Source organism: Pleurodeles waltl, chromosome 2_1, assembly GCF_031143425.1.
Source record: "Pleurodeles waltl isolate 20211129_DDA chromosome 2_1, aPleWal1.hap1.20221129, whole genome shotgun sequence".
Classification (NCBI taxonomy): domain Eukaryota; kingdom Metazoa; phylum Chordata; class Amphibia; order Caudata; family Salamandridae; genus Pleurodeles; species Pleurodeles waltl.
The window spans coordinates 260,850,286-260,868,306 of NC_090438.1; the positions used below are offsets into that span (position 1 = coordinate 260,850,286).

The 18,021-nt window shown below is 44.1% G+C and overlaps 1 protein-coding gene across 1 annotated transcript in view; it reads right to left on the minus strand.

Moving 5' to 3' along the window:
* The window catches only part of F9 (coagulation factor IX), a 427,131-nt gene that overhangs the window by 248,909 nt on the left and 160,201 nt on the right, over positions 1-18,021 (minus strand). The window contains exon 4 of the mRNA XM_069205987.1: positions 13,219-13,332. Within this exon, the coding sequence (XP_069062088.1) occupies positions 13,219-13,332 (114 nt within the window). The remainder of the gene's footprint in view (positions 1-13,218; positions 13,333-18,021) is intronic.

Here is an 18,021-nt window from a genome sequence, read left to right on the forward strand (position 1 = left end):
ACTTTCCTCCACCAAACTTGGACTGAAGAGTCACTGGACTGTGGGAGTCACTTGGACAGAGTTGCTGAGTTCCAGGGACCACGCTCATCATGCTGAGAGGGGACCCAGAGGACCGGTGATGCAGTCTTTTGTTGCCTGCGGTTGCAGGGGGAAGATTCCGTCGACCCACGGGAGATTTCTTCAGAGCTCCTGGTGCAAGAAGGAGGCAGGCTACCCCCAGACCATGCACCACCAGGAAACAGGCGAGAAAGCAGCAGGATCAGTGATAGAAGGTTGCAGTAGTCGTCTTTGCTACTTTGTTGCGGTTTTGCAGGCGTCCTGAGCAGTCAGCGGTCGATCCTTTGGCAGAAGGTGAAGAGAGAGATGCAGAGGAACTCTGATGAGCTCTTGCATTCGTTATCTAAAGAATTCCCCAAAGCAGAGACCCTAAATAGCCAGAAAAGGAGGTTTGGCTACCTAGGAAGGAGGATAGGTTAGCAACACAGGTAAGAGCCTATCAGAAGGAGTCTCTGACGTCACCTGCTGGCACTGGCCACTCAGAGCAGTCCAGTGTGCCAGCACCACCTCTGTTTCCAAGATGGCAGAGGTCTGGAGCACACTGGAGGAGCTCTGGGCACCTCCCCTGGGAGGTGCAGGTCAGGGGAGTGGTCACTCCCCTTTCCTTTGTCCAGTTTCGCGCCAGAGCAGGGCTGGGGGATCCCTGAACCAGTGTAGACTGGCTTATGCAGAGATGGGCTCCATCTGTGCCCATCAAAGCATTTCCAGAGGCTGGGGTGGCTACTCCTCCCCAGCCCTGACACATTTTTCCAAAGGGAGAGGGTGTAACACCCTCTCTCTGAGGAAGTCCTTTGTTCTGCCTTCCTGGGCCAAGTCTGGCTAGACCCCAGGAGGGCAGAAACCTGTCTGAGGGGTTGGCAGCAGCTGCAGTGAAACCCTGGGAAAGGTAGTTTGGCAGAACCCGGGTCTGTGCTAGAGACTCGGGGGATCATGGAATTGTCTCCAATTCCATGATCTTAGACATGTTACATGGCCATGTTCGGAGTTACCATTGTGACGCTATACATAGGTAGTGACCTATGTATAGTGCACGTGTGAAATGGTGTCCCTGCACTCACCAAGTCCGGGGAATTTGCCCTGAACAATGTGGGGGCACCCTGGCTAGTGCCAGGGTGCCCACACACTAAGTAACTTAGCACCCAACCTTTACCAGGTAAAGGTTAGACATATAGGTGGCTTATAAGTTGCTTAAGTGCAGTGGTAAATGGCTGTGAAATAACGTGGACGTTATTTCACTCAGGCTGCAGTGGCAGGCCTGTGTAAGAACTGTCAGAGCTCCCTATGGGTGGCAAAAGAAATGCTGCAGCCCATAGGGATCACCTGGAACCCCAATACCCTGGGTACCTCAGTACCATATACTAGGGAATTATAAGGGTGTTCCAGTATGCCAATGTGAATTGGTGAAATTGGTCACTAGCCTGTTAGTGACAATTTGGAAAGTAAAGAGAGAGCATAACTACTGAGGTTCTGGTTAGCAGAGCCTCAGTGAGACAGTTAGTCATCGCACAGGGAACACATACAGGGCACACTTATGAGCACTGGGGCCCTGGCTGGCAGGGTCCCAGTGACACATACACTAAAACAACATATATACAGTGAAATATGGGGGTAACATGCCAGGCAAGATGGTACTTTCCTACACAACCCCCCCCAAACGAAGGACAATAAGACTGGCCATGACCTGATGAGTCTTCATTGTCTAAGTTGAAATATCTGGAGAGTCCATCTGCATTGGAGTGGGTACTCCCAGGTCTATGTTCCACTGTATAGTCCATTCCCTGTAGAGATATGGACCACCTCAACAATTTAGGGTTTTCACCTTTCATTTGTTTTAGCCAAAGTAGAGGTTTGTGGTCTGTGTGAACAATGAAGTGAGTGCCAAACAGGTATGGCCTCAACTTCTTCAGTGCCCAGACCACAGCAAAGGCCTCCCTCCCTATGGCAGACCATCGCTTTTTTCTAGGGGTCAACTTCCTGCTGATAAAAGCAACAGGTTGATCCTGGCCCTCAGAATTGAGTTGTGATAAGACTGCCCCTACCCCTAATTCAGATGCATCAGTTTGAACAATGAATTTATTGGAGTAACATGGGCTTTTTAGGAAAGGTGCAGAGCACATGGCCTGTTTCAGCTCCACAAAAGCTTTCTGACAGCTAGCTGTCCACAGTACCTTTTTAGGCATTTTCTTAGAAGTGAGGTCATTAAGAGGGGCTGCAATGGAGCCATAGTTCCTTATGAACCTCCTGTAATACCCAGTAAGGCCTAAGAAAGCTCTCACCTGGGTCTGAGTTGTAGGGGGAACCCAATCCATGATAGTTTGGATTTTCCCCTGAAGTGGTGCAATCTGTTCTCCACCTACCAGGTGTCCCAGATAAACCACTTTCCCCTGCCCTATCTGGCACTTTGAAGCCTTGATAGTGAGTCCTGACTTTTGCAGGGCCTCCAAAACTTTCCACAGGTGGACCAGGTGATCATCCCAGGTGGAGCTAAAGACAGCTATATCATCTAGATATGCTGCACTAAAAGCCTCCAACCCTTGCAGGACTGTATTCACCAACCTCGGAAAAGTGGCAGATGCATTTTTCAAACCAAAGGGCATTACTGTGAATTGATAGTGCCCTCCAATAGTCGAAAATGCAGTTTTTGCTTTAGCATCCTCTGATAACTTGATCTGCCAATGCCCTGCAGTCAAATCAAAGGTGCTTAGATACTTGGCAGATGCCAGTGTATCTATTAGCTCATCTGCCCTGGGTATAGGGTGAGCATCAGTTTTAGTTACCTGGTTGAGACTTCTGTAATCCACACAAAACCTCATTTCCCTTTTTCCATCTTTGGAATGAGGCTTTGGCACAAGCACCACAGGAGAGGCCCATGGGCTTTCAGAGTGCTCAACCACTCCCAGCTCAAGCATTTTCTGAACCTCTTGTTTTATGCAGTCTCTGACATGGTCAGGCTGCCTATAGATCTTACTTTTGAAAGGCATGCTGTCTCCAGTATCTATAGTGTGCTCACACCAAGAAGTGGTGCCTGGCACAGTAGAAAAGAGTTCAGAAAACTGACCCAGGAGATTTATGCAGTTGTCTTTCTGCTCAGCAGTAAGACAGTCTGCTAGAACTACACCTTCCACTAGAACATCTTGTTCTGTGGAAGAGAAGAGATCAGGGAGAGGGTCACTCTCTTATTCCTCTCCTTCATCTGTTGCCATGGGCAGGGTGAGATCAGCCCTGTCATAGTAGGGTTTTAGGTGATTGACATGGAGTACCCTAAGGGGACTCCTGGCAGTGCCCAAGTCAACCAAGTAGGTGACTTCTCCCTTCTTTTCAACAATAATGTGGGGTCCACTCCATTTGTCTTGGAGTGCTCTTGGGGCCACAGGCTCCAAGACCCACACCTTCTGTCCTGGTTGGTACTGAATCAGAACAGCCTTCTGGTCACGCCATTGCTTTTGGAGCTCTTGGCTGGCCTGAAGGTTTTTTACTGCCCTTTTTCATATACTCAGCCATTCTGGATCTTAGGCTGAGTACATAGTCCACTATGTCTTGCTTAGGAGCTTTTAAAGGTTGTTCCCAACCCTCCTTTACAAGTGTTAGAGGACCTCTCACAGGGTGCCCAAATAGGAGTTCAAAGGGGCTGAAGCCCAATCCTTTCTGGGGTACCTCCCTGTAAGCAAAAAGGAGGCAAGGTAACAGGACATCCCATCTCCTCCTGAGTTTTTCAGGGAGTCTCATTATCATTCATTTGAGAGTTTTATTAAACCTCTCAACCAGTCCATTTGTTTGTGGATGATATGGTGTGGTGAATTTGTATGTTATACCACATTCCTTCCACATGGCCTTCAAGTATGCAGACATAAAGTTGCTACCCCTGTCTGATACCACCTCTTTTGGGAAACCCACCCTGGAAAAGATTCCCAGGAGGGCTTTTGCCACTGCAGGAGCTGTAGTGGTCCTTAGAGGAATTGCTTCAGGATATCTTGTGGCATGGTCCACTACCACAAGGATAAACCTATTGCCTGTAGCAGTAGGAGGGTCAAGGGGGCCAACTATGTCAACCCCTACCCTTTCAAAGGGAACCCCAACCACAGGCAGTGGAATAAGGGGAGCCTTTGGGGTGCCACCAGTCTTGCCACTGGCTTGACAGGTGACACAGGACTTACAAAAATCGTTTGTGTCCTCTGACATCCTATGCCAGTGAAACAGGGGGACAAGCCTTTCCCATGTTTTCATCTGACCCAAATGTCCAGCCAAGGGAATGTCGTGGGCTAGAGTTAGGAGGGACTCTCTGTATTGCAGGGGAATGACCAATCTCCTGGCTGCTCCAGGTTTTGGGTCCCTTGCCTCGGTATACAAGAGGTTGTCCTCCCAGTAAACTCTATGTGAGTCACTGACATCCCCATTATGCTGTTTGACAGCTTGCTGTCTTAGACCCTCTAATGTGGGACAGGTTTGCTGTGCCACACTCAGTTCCTCCCTGGCAGGCCCCCTCCACCCAAAAGCTCAGCAGTGTTTGCTTCCAGCTCCTCTGGTGAAGGTTCTGCACAGGGGGAAAATTCTTCTTCCTCAGAAGTAGAATCATCTGTAGAGGGAGGGATTGTAGGTAGGGATTTATCTTTACTAACCCTAGCTTTAGGGAGCACTTGGTCCATTGTTCCAGGATCCAAGTCACCCTGTCCTTTTTGCTTTTTGGCCTGAGCCCTTGTCAAAGCAAAAATATGCCCAGGAATACACAGCATTGCTGCATGAGCCTCCAACTCCACTTCTGCCCAAGCTGATGTCTCTAAATAATTCCCTAGTAGACAGTCTACAGGTAAATCTGAGGCAACCACAACTTTCTTTGGACCAGTAACCCCCCCCCAGTTGAGATTCAAAACAGCCATGGGGTGGCTAAGAGTGTTGTTATGAGCGTCTGTCACTTGGTACTGGTGACCAAGTAGGTGTTGTTCAGGGTGTACCAGTTTCTCTATCACCATGGTAACACTGGCACCTGTGTCCCTGTAGGCCTAAACCTCAACACCATTGATTAGGGGAAGTTGCTTGTACTTATCCATATTAAGGGGACAAGCAACCAAGGTGGCCAAATCAATGGCACCTTCGGAGACTAGCACAGCCTCTGTGGTCTCCCTAACAAGACCAACCCCAACTAAATTACCAAAAGTGAGCCCAGATACTCCCTTAGATTGGCTATTAGTAGGTTTGCTCCCACCACCACTGCTATTACTAGGGACACTAGGTGTAGCAGTAGGGGTTGTGGTAGTGAGAGGCTTGGTGCTTTTCTTTGGACAACTGGTATCAGTTGTCCAATGGCCTTTCACTTTAAATAAATAGCACCATGGTTTCTTTACTTGATTAGAAGAGGATTTGGACCCACCACCCCCACCAGAGTGTTTTTGTGGGCCTGATGAAGACTCATTTTTAGATTTGTCCCCACCCTTGTCTGAAGACTTACCATCCTTCTTCTTACCATCCTTGTCACCCCCTGTATGAACTTTTCTGTTCACTCTTGTTCTGACCCATTTGTCTGCCTTCTTTCCCAATTCTTGGGGAGAGGTCAGATCTGAGTCCACTAGATATTGGTGTACCAAATCAGACACACAGTTATTCAGAATATGCTCTCTCAGGATCAGATTATACAGGCTTTCATAGTCAGAAACTTTAATGCCATGTAACTACTCCTCCAAAGCCTTCACTGAATGGTCAACAAAGTCTACCCAGTCTTGTGAAGACTCTTTTCTGGTTTCTCTGAACTTAATCCTGTATTGTTCAGTGGTTAAGCCAAATCCATCCAAGAGTGCATTCTTTAAAACTGTAAAATTATTGGCATCACTTCCCTTTACAGTAAGGAGCCTATTCTTACCCTTTCCACTGAAAGATAGCCATAGGATAGCAGCCCACTGCCTTTGAGGGACCCCCTGTACAACACAGGCCCTCTCAAGTGCAGCACCCCACTTGTTAATGTCATCCCCCTCCTTGTAAGGGGGAACTATCTTATACAGATTCCTAGAATCATGCTCTTTCACAGGATTACTATCTGGAATACTGCTGCTGCGACCATGGGGTCCAAACCCCAACCTCTGTCTTTCTTTCTCTAATTATAATGATTCCCTGTCTAGAGCCAGCTGTTGCTGTTTAAGCTTCAGCCTGGACTCTTCCACTCTCAATCTATTGAATTGAGCTCCCTTTCTAACAATCTGTCATCAGGGTGGGTGGGTTGGGCATGCTTAGACACAGAAGAATGATGTGAATGAACAGAGGGATACCTGTCCCTCACAGTTGGCACCCTAACAACCTGGCCTGCAGGAATAACATATCTACTGTGATGAGAGCTCTCATTAGTACCAGCTATTCTAGGTGGTCTGCTGAAGAGCAGGTTGGGAAGATGACCATCTAACACTCTTACTAGAGGAGCCCCTGAGTCAGAGTGTGAACCATCTCCTAACTTCTCAATGGATGTGCCAGCTAAGGCCTTATCATTCTCAATAAGCATGTTGGACAACAATTCTCTAGAGGGATTCTTTCCCACCCCTAAACCTCTATTAATGCAGAGACTCCTTAAACCCTTCCAGTTAAGGTAGTCATAAGCTGAGCTGACCAGATCAAGAGAAGGACCTACATCAGACATGATAGAAAAAAGGTTTAGGGATAGATGAAAGAGAGAAAAAGTTTCAGGACTTTTTAAGGAAACAGAAAAAAAAACTTTTTCAACTTTTTAGAAACATTTTGAAAGTTTAGAGGTACTTTTCAGCACTTAGCAGATAGTGTAAGAGAAGAAAAGCAAAACTTTTTGGTTAGGTGTACATACACTGAACTTGTTTTGTATATTATTCTCTTATGAAAAGTACAAAATGACAAAGTGGTAAGTAGTTGCAAGTACTCATCCCACCGCTGCACAACCAATGTAGGAGGCTGACCAGGCTTGTAGTGGGTACCAAGGGGTACTTACACTCTGTACCAGGTCCAGTTATCCCTTATTAGTGTAGAAGAGGTGTTTCTAGCAGCTTAGGCTGATAGAAGGTAGCTATAGCAGAGCAGCTTAGGCTGAACTAGGAGACATGCAAAGCTCCTATTATACCACTGGTGTCATATGCACAATATCATAAGAAAACACAATACACAGATATACTAAAAATAAAGGTACTTTATTTTTATGACAATATGCCAAAAGTATCTCAGTGAGTACCCTCAGTATGAGGATGCCAAATATACACAAGATGTATGTACACAATACCAAAAATATGCAGTAATAGCAAAAGGAAGTAATGCAAGCAATGTATAGTTACAGTGAATTGCAATAGGAGCACATAGGTAAAGGGGCAACACAAACCATATACTCCAAAAGTGGAATGCGATCCACGAATGGACCCCAAACCTATGTGAGCTTGTAGAGGGTCGCTGGGGCTGTAAGAAAACAGTGAGGGTTAGAAAAATAGCCCACCCCAAGACCCTGAAAAGTAGGTGTAAAGTGCACCTATATTCCCCAGAAAGCACAGAAGTCGTGATAGGGGAATTCTGCAAGGAAGACCAACACCAGCAATGCAATCAAAGTGGATTTCCGGACGAAAGTACCTGTGGAATAAGGGGACCAAGTCCAAGAGTCGCGACAAAGTTGAGATTGGGTAGATGCCCAGGAAATGCCAGCTGAGAGTGCAACAAAGCTGCCACTGGATGGTAGAAACTGTGGATTCTGCAAGAACAAAGAGGACTAGTAACTTTCCCGTTGGAAGATGGATGTCCCACGTCGTGAAGAAGCTTGTAGAGGTGTTCCCACGCAGAAAGACCCCAAACAAGCCTTGCTAGCTGCAAGGGTTGCGATTAGGGTTTTTGGATGCTGCTGTGGCCCAGGAGGGACCAGGATGTCGCCACTTGGATAAGGTGACAGAGGGGGTGCCCAGCAAGTCAGGGAGCCCTCACAGAAGCAGGCAGCACCCACAGAAGTACTGGAACAGGTACTATTAAGAAGAGTGAACCGGAGCTCATGCGAAGACACAAAAGGGAGTCCCACGACGCTGGAGGACAACTCAGGAGGTTGTGCACTGCAGGTTAGAGTGTCGCGGACTCAGGCTTGGCTGTGCGTGAATGAAATCCTGGAAGAGTGCACAGGAGCCGGAGCAGCTGCAAATCATGTGGTACCCAGCAATGCAGTCTAGCGTGGGAGGCAAGGACTTACCTCCACCAAACTTGGACTGAAGAGTCACTGGACTGTGGGAGTCACTTGGACAGAGTTGCTGAGTTCCAGGGACCACGTTCGTCGTGCTGAGCGGGGACCCAGAGGACCGGTGATGCAGTCTTTTGTTGCCTGCAGTTGCAGGGGGGAGATTCCGTCAACCCACGGGAGATTTCTTCAGAGCTCCTGGTGCAAGAAGGAGGCAGGCTACCCCCAGAGCATGCACCACCAGGAAACAGGCGAGAAAGCAGCAGGTTCAGTGATACAAGGTTGCAATAGTCATCTTTGCTACTTTGTTGCGGTTTTGCAGGCGTCCTGAGCAGTCAGCGGTCGATCCTTTGGCAGAAGGTGAAGAGAGAGATGCAGAGGAACTCTGATGAGCTCTTGCATTCATTATCTAAAGAATTCCCCAAAGCAGAGACCCTAAATACCCAGAAAAGGAGGTTTGGCTACCTAGGAAGGAGGATAGGCTAGCAACACATGTAAGAGCCTATCAGAAGGAGTCTCTGATGTCACCTGCTGGCACTGGCCACTCAGAGCAGTCCAGTGTGGCAGCAGCACCTCTGTTTCCAAGATGGCAGAGGTCTGGAGCACACTGGAGGAGCTCTGGGCACCTCCCCTGGGAGGTGCAGGTCAGGGGAGTGGTCACTCCCATTTCCTTTGTCCAGTTTCATGCCAGAGCAGGGCTGGGGGATCCCTGAACTGGTGTAGACTGGCTTATGCAGAGATGGGCACCATCTGTGCCCATCAAAGCATTTCCAGAGGCTGGGGGAGGCTACTCCTCCCCAGCCCTGACACATTTTTCCAAAGGGAGAGGGTGTTACACCCTCTCTCTGAGAAAGTCCTTTGTTCTGCCTTCCTGGGCCAAGCCTGGCTGGACCCCGGGAGGGCAGAAACCTGTCTGAGGGGTTGGCAGCAGCAGCAGATGCAGTGAAACCCCGGGAAAGGGAGTTTGGCAGTACCCGGGTCTGTGCTAGAGACTCGGGGAATCATGGAATTGTCTCTCCAATGCCAGGATGGCATTGGGGTGGCAATTCCATGATCTTAGACATGTTACATGGCCATGTTCGGAGTTACCATTGTGACGCTATACATAGGTAGTGACCTATGTATAGTGCACGCGTGAAATGGTGTCCCCGCACTCACAAAGTCCGGGAAATTGCCCTGAACAATGTGGGGGCACCTTGGCTAGTGCCAGGGTGCCCACACACTAAGTAACTTAGCACCTAACCTTTACCAGGTAAAGGTTAGACATATAGGTGGCTTATAAATTGCTTAAGTGCAGTGGTAAATGGCTGTGAAATAACGTGGACGTTATTTCACTCAGGCTGCAGTGGCAGGCCTGTGTAAGAACTGTCAGAGCTCCCTATGGGTGGCAAAAGAAATGCTGCAGCCCATAGGGATCTCCTGGAACCCCAATACCCTGGGTACCTCAGTACCATATACTAGGGAATTATAAGGGTGTTCCAGTATGCCAATGTGAATTGGTGAAATTGGTCACTAGCCTGTTAGTGACAATTTGGAAAGTAAAGAGAGAGCATAACCACTGAGGTTCTGGTTAGCAGAGCCTCAGTGAGACAGTTAGTCATCGCACAGGGAACACATACAGGGCACACTTATGAGCACTGGGGCCCTGGCTGGCAGGGTCCCAGTGACACATACACTAAAACAACATATATACAGTGAAATATGGGGGTAACATGCCAGGCAAGATGGTACTTTCCTACACAACCCCCCCAAAACGAAGGACAATAAGACTGGCCATGACCTGATGAGTCTTCATTGTCTAAGTGGAAATATCTGGAGAGTCCATCTGCATTAGAGTGGGTACTCCCAGGTCTATGTTCCACTTTATAGTCCATTCCCTGTAGAGATATGGACCACCTCAACAATTTAGGGTTTTCACCTTTCATTTGTTTAGCCAAAGTAGAGGTTTGTGGTCTGTCTGAACAATGAAGTGAGTGCCAAACAGGTATGGGGGTAACATGCCAGGCAACATGGTACTTTCCTACAATAGGCATTCTAGCTAAAAAGAATGGAATAACTGTAAGGCACAAGATACCACATTGTCACAAGTTAAACAAAGAATAGTGGAGAAATAGCAAGAAAAATGCAAGGAACTACTAGAAAGTATAGACCCACACTAGAATGTGAGGAACAAGTTATCTATATATGGAAATCTCACAATGAAAGCTAACCAAATTGTCCCTCCAGAAGGGATAAGAGACAATATTGCTGATATTGTAAGTGAAGCACACTAAGAAGCCTTACTAAAAAGCAAGGTGGGCGCGGTCTTTTGGATCCCCAATATACTGTAGATGCCTTGCTGGAAAACAAAGTAAAGGATTGCTTTGCCTGTTCATTTTAGTATTAGTAGACTATCATTCCAACTGGGTAAGTATATCCTCTATAAATAATATCAGTACCAAATCATTGATAAATTTCCCTAACAGATGCATTTTCAAGGGAGGGTATTCCCAATACCCTAATAATTGACAATAGAGTACAGTTTGTATTGGAGGAAATGAAAGAATGAAAGTCTACCTATCCAACATATCAAGACCCCTTATATTGTCACGGAGCCAATGAATTGGTTGACTGTACTAACTGAATGATAAAAGAATATATTCAGTTGGCTCATACAGTAGGTAGGCCTCTAGAAGATTCCTTAAAGGAAATGCAATGCTCGTACCACACATCTCCAAAAACTGTTTCCGGTTATTTTATTTTAGTTGCTCTAAAGGGAGAAAACAGGGTCCATACTAATGCCCAAATAGTTAAACAGAGGGGGGCCTGTGGGGTCACACAGAGAAATCGTGTCAGTAAGGAGATCAGCTTACCAAAAATAGTTCAAACAGAGGAAGACAGGTTGTACTTAAAATAAATTACAACCACAAAGAACGTGTCCAACATATATTCTAAACTTTAAAGAATTAAGGGCCATGTGTACGAACACATTTTCCCATTGACACAGAATGGGAAAAACCCTTTGCTACATCTGGCCCTGAGTGAATAAAGATAAATGTGGTAACATTGGAAGATGGACATACATGGAGAATGGACAGATTGGCTAAATGCCCTTTGGTGTGTATTCCCTAAGAAACCCTCAATAGACTTGTGCGCATGAGACATTTTCCTATTCCTCTATGAATTGTTATGACTATATGTAGTTCCCACTGGATAGCTTATCTTGCCCAATTATGGTAAGTAAATGTGCTGTAACTTAGTTTTTTATGACAGTGAGTCTTAAATTAAGATATCTCTCTTCCTCAATTCAACTTCTTTATATTTCTGTATAAACTTACTGTTGGTGCTTCTCTTTCCTTCCACCTCCCCCCCTTTCCAACCTTGGTATTTCCCAAACTCTATGAAGTTTTCTTTAGAATGTTTAGAGTGAGGAGGCTATAAGTGAGAGAAGCATAGCAAGGAGAGCTTATTGACCAGATCTTGGAGTTATGTTAATAAAGGAGTTTAATGTTTGTTTTTGTTCCTGCTTCTACTTGGCTACGTTACAACAACATGTCCATGCGCAAATGTTGTTTTTATCTCCTTGTTTTCCATAGCACAGCATTAAGTGATATTAGATTGCAGCTCTCCTCTATCATTAATATAATATTTTAAACAAGCAGTGGCAAAGCCAATAGATTCAGCACTGGCTGACAGCCTTTTGACTTTGGCAATTCCTATTTTTTGTTGTTCATTTTGCAAAATGTTATTGTTGGAAACTGCTATGCCCTCATCAATCTTTAAAAAATGTAAATTACATTCTATCTATGCTATACAAATAATTCTAGTAAAATCAAAAGGGTATGGCTAACACCAGACCTAAAAGCAAGCCAATAGGTCTGGCATTGGTTGCCATCCGCCTTCCTTTACTAATGCTTACTTTGCAATGTTTTTGTTAATATTTATGCAAATGGATAAAAGGGGTTGAAAAGACAGATAAATTGACAGACTTGCAAAGACATATATACAGGTTTGGATAGAGAGAGATCGATAGATAGATAGATAGATAGATAGATAGATAGATAGATAGATAGATAGATAGATAGATAGATAGATAGATAACTGTAATCATTTGCAGAGCTCAAATTACTAATATAATGGTTAAATGTCTATATAAGCATGATGTGCAAGGTAAATGAAAGCAAACTAGAAAATCGTACAAGCAGGACATACAGGGTAAATTGATTTACAAAGCTAACTGTAGTCTTCAATTAAAATGCATATCAGCATGACGTACAAGAGTACAGTTATAAAGGCACTTTTTTACATGCATATTGAAAAGGAAGGATACATTTATAAAGTACAGTTTCAGTTTCAATTGAACATAATCTGGTCAATTTGAAATCCCACCTGTCAAATAAACAAAAGCCGCTTCAAAAGAGATTTAAAACACCATTAACAGGAGACTGTAACTGATAAAGCTGGAGACGTGACTTGTGCTCGCATCAAAGGAGCCCTGCTATCACATCAGGCTCTAAACCCTAAGGCAACATTAAAGTAATAATAAAGTGTAAAAACACTGGCACTGAAGGGACCTAGCTTGTGTTCATCAGGAAAGAGCAAAATACAGTCGGTCAGTGGTTCCGAACCTGTGGTCCGGGGACCCCTGGGTGTCTGCAAAGCTTCCTCAGGGGGTTGCTGAATGCATAGAAAATTAACTAATATTAACAGATTATGTATGGTGTATATAAATAAAGTGGCTAAGTGTACAATTAAATGTTTTAAAACGTACTGTAAATATCAAGGAATTTGAAATTGGACGCAAAAAATAAAATTAGCTCCAACCTTCCTATTAAAAGAAACATTTTTACCAGACCTAAAAAGGGCAGAAATTCAATTTATGCTCATAGTCGGCATATATATTGTGTGTATTCAAACAGTAACGTAATATTAAGTTTTAAGGGGATGTCTCACAGTTGCTTGTTCACTACTTTTGCCTTAGGCATTCGATTTGCTATATAAACAACCCTAATTATTTATAATACAATTATATTTACCTAATTCACAGTTCTTCCCTTCATATCCAAGCTGGCACCAACAGTTGTAAGCACTGATGTCATCTTTACACACACCCCCATTTAAGCACGGGTTTGAATCACATTGATTTCCATCTAGAAAAAAGAAAACTATTAATAAACCTAAAACATATTGATAAAGTTTAATATTTGTCACATGAAATAAAAGCAGGTTACTGTAATTCATTTTGATGATTTTAAATTTGTTTTCTGTTGCCAGGTTTTGAATTATCAGTCTTATGGCCTGATTATTAGTGGATCGTTATTTTCTGATCCCTGTGTAAACTTGTATTTGGCGGGGTCGAAATTACGAGTTGAGAGTTACATAAGGCATTGGATCATTATTAGATGTGTTAAATACCTCAAACTTCATTACATTTTGGCAGGGTAAACCTGCTGAAATTTACCAAGGGAAAAGCTTACTGTATCATACAAAGTTTGGTGCGTTAAACATAAAAGGCCTCAATTTCAAAGTTTTGGTACAGGAGAGTGTTGCAAGCCTTTTTGCTGCACTGCCCTGCATCAAAACAAAAGGGCAGGCATGCACCATATCTACAAGATACAGTGCGTTCCTGCCCTTGTCCCCTGGGCTGGTAAACAAATTGCTGCCAATATTGGGCAATACAGGCACCCTGGCACTTTGGTGTTAGGATGCCTGCATTGTGGGGATGATTATTTTTGTGCAGGAAGGAAAACCTTCCTGCACAAAAACAATCATGAGAGGCCTTTTCCCCCTTCTATGTGTGCTGCACAGTTAAAAAGAGGAAATAAAGGGAAGAAACAAACAATGTTACTTCTTCCCGTTTCGTCACCCTTATGCCACCCCTAGCATGGCATAGGAAACTGACTCATTCCCAATTTTACGAAAACTTGTAAATCTGGGAATGCGTCAGATTCCATAGGTGTTGCGTGGGAACACCCATATCACCCATGGGACACCACTTTCACGCAGAGTGAAAGGGAACCATATCTACAAGGCCATGTAAAGCCACGCAAAATGGCTTTGCATGGCCTTGCAGATATGGCCCTCTGATTGCACTGCCGGTGCGCCAAAAAACAGTGACTCACCGGTGCGGAGCCCGGTTGAAAATGGGGACCCAAAATATGCATCTTATTCCCTAGAAACTTGTAATAGGTGCTTTTTATCGCCCAGATAAATAACGTAACATCGTTATTTTCCAGGTACCATGAAAAGCACCTAACTCTAATCAGGCCCTTAGTGAAATTAGATGTGAAATGCCTTGTGAAAAAAAGTTTTCAACATTTAAATTAGCAATCTGTATGTTCACATTTCTCTTCCACCTTTGATATGTGATGTGGTTGAGATAATTGAGTTGTGTCCTTTCTCTTCAAATAGAATAATTAATTTGCTTTCGTAAACTGAAAAGGTAGCATTTTCTCCTCTCCATGGCACAATACATATTAGGACAAGATTTATTTGTTTCAGTAATACATTCCTTATCTTGTGAAATCGGCGCCAACATTTCTGAAAAATAAAATAAAAAGATATACCGCGTTCACTTTGCTTTTTGGGTCAATTGCACGGATACCTCCGGGAAACACGGAACAACGACTGAACAGAAGTTATTTTCCATTTTGACATCCACCAACAGCATTTTTGGCATTGGCTGCATAACAGTTGTGGTTCACGAGTCACTAAGTGAGGCTCATGAAGTGCTGCCGTTTTATTTATTTTTTTAACTTGTATTCATTTTCTTGCTTCAAAAACGAACAATACAACTTGCGTTGCACTGGATATACCCTATTGTGATTCATAGGTGTAACGTTGGGTCCATCACAAGGGTATCTTTTTCAGATTATACAGTATGAGATTCTCTACGGGTGTACAAAAATAATTTCATGAAAGATACGTACTCACGACATGTTTATTTTTTCGCGGCTAGCAACCTTTACTCCCAATATCCTTTCTCAGCATGTGTGAATATTTGTGTTTAATTCTACGAAGCATGCCTGTTAGTGTCTGTCACAGTGGATTTTACAGATACTCTATATCTTTGTACATTTTTGGGGCATCCCCTACTTTAATAATTGCTGTCTCTTTAGAGGAATTTTAATACCTACAAATTGGCGGCCAAATTTCATGAGCCCCACATTATGTTTTAAAGGCAACAAATTTTAAAAACAAGCATTTGCAATGCAATGGGTCTCGTGTTTGCTCGAGTTAGAGCTATTAGCGTTGTAAAGTACTAACCGGACTTTTCTTGCCATATAAACTGAAAATGAAAACATAAACAGTTTCACTTAAGTGAGCTGACGGCCAACATGAGTGCAAAGCAAACACACAAAACAAAACAGAAGTTTGCGCGCAGTGAAACGTATTGGCAAACGTACAATTATCCATGTTACCAGCAAAAGTGCAATTATCCATGAAACCGGCAAAAGTGCAATTATCTATGTAAAAGGACCAATGTAATGCAAAGCGTGTGACTACTGCCCAGCAAGATTGTGCTGCCCGCGAAACAAAGAGAAAAAGTAGTCCAGAAACCATACGGAAAACATGGAGCCTAAAATGTTTTCAGTAGTTGACTGTTGCGCTCGAGGAGGGCTAAACACTGGAAAAGGCATGACGTATTTATGCCTTTCACTAATCAAACCAAGCCAATTTCAAAAGGCAGCCCCACAAACCAACCAAAATGATGGGCGTGGTTACAAGCCCGTAGAGAGATAGCAACAGGGACAGAGCTCTTTGCGCGCTCGACCCTCATAACATCCACGGTATCGTATGCAGATCATGGACAAGCAGGTAGGACACAATAGGGCATATTTACAAGCCCCTAGTGCCTTCTTGCATCACATTAGCGTAAATGTTTTTTATGCTAATGTGGCTTTTTTGCCACACTGTATTTACAAAACGGCACAATGCTCTCATTGTGCCACTTTGCACCTCTGTGTGCCATATTTTGCCTGCACCAGGCATAATTTATTGAAGAAGGCGTTCTGGCAACAGGAGGCCTGCAAAAATGACACAGTGAAATCTCTAAGATTTCACAGAGTCATTTTTGGCATTATTTTCAACACCTGCTCAAAGTAGGCATTAAAATGACACACCCATAGAAACCTATGGGCCTCCTTGTACATATTTTTTTATGCTAGTGCAGCAAAGTGCCACAATAGCATAAACATTTTTTATGCAATTGGCCTAACAACATCATGCTGTCATTAGGTCCGGCAGGGGCAATGCAAGAGAACTGGCGCATCAGCAATGATGTGCCAGTTTCTTGTAAATATGCCCCAGTGTGTTTCAAGATCAAGACAGTGGGTTTCAGGGCATGGGACAGGGCTAAAGGTAATATTCAGCCTAATTCCTGATCCACAAAGCTGAAGGCGAAGCCTCATTGCATGTGCTCTCACCTATACAACATGTTGAATTAGGCTACACTTCTGACTGTCATTTTAACCTACCTATACGTCCCTAATATGTGGTACAAACGTGTCACCAGGGCCTATGAGTTGAATGCCACTAGTGGACTACAGCACATAGTGTGCCAGCACTAGAGGGACAATGCAAAACATATCTCCAGCCCTGCCTCTGCAGCATGGGTAGGCAGTTTTTAAACTGCTAATTTGACATGACAAGATAAACTCTTTACTAAATCTAAACCTTCTTTTTAAATATTTTTAAGTCACTCCTAAAATAGGCCCTACATGTCCATAGGGAAGAGTGCATGGTAATTAAATAGTGGGATATGCATACTTAAGTTTTAAATGTCATGCTAATTAAAAATCTCCAAATTTATTTTTAGGGTCTCACCTGCGAGTGTGTGCATTAGCACATGCTTCTCACCTGTGAGACTGTTGTACAAAGAAAGTGACTTGGAGCCTGCCCACTGCTTCCCATTTGTGGGCTCCACATTACTCTTTGTTAAAGCCTTGTTAATTGGACAGTGCTGCCCAAACATCAGATCCAATCCCTTCTGTGGAGCAGGGACCAACCACAGAATGATCAAACTTAATCAGTACCCGTCCGCCGCTCCCGACGTGATGGTAATATTTCTCCCCCCCCTCTTGCTTCTGATGTCTGCTGCTCTCTCCATTGCTCTTTGCCTTTTTTTCTTGTTTTTTCTGCCTCTAATTCTGGTTCACCTACTATGCATGCCTCTTATCTCTGCTTTTTACCTCCTGCATCATAGTATCTGTGTTGTTGGCCTCATCTTCACCTCTCTGACACAGCCAGCCAGAACAAATGCAGAAAAATAATTCACATCCAATGACTGCATGCAGAAACCAGCACACGCTGGAGTTAGTGCCTCAAAAAATGAGGAGAATGTCCACTTCTCACAACCAGGTGCCATTTATACTTTTGGTTTAATATATTTGCAGAAGTCCTTTTTTTTAACTACCCCCCTGTGTGTCTTCCGTTCCGCACTCTCTTGCTGCCACCCTTGAGGGCATCTCCACCGATCCCTGCTGCCCACACCAAACCCCTTCTCCATTGCTTTCATCCACTTCCTAAATCTATTTGCAGTTTCATTAAGCTGGAACGTGGAGCAGGAGCTTTTGCATGAACACCCGTTACATTACACAAGGTTGCATACATTCAGTTACATGGATATGAATATATTATCGCTATATGCACTTAATTCTGCACTTACACCTATATGTAACCAGTCTTGCCATGGCATGCCATCCCTGGGAAATTCATGTGCAAGCTCGTTCTCTGTGTAATTTACACAATTTTTCTTGAAGTAATGCCAGGTGTTTTAACCATATCCGTAATAGCATCAAAATATTTCAATACATGCAAACATGATAATCCAGATTGCA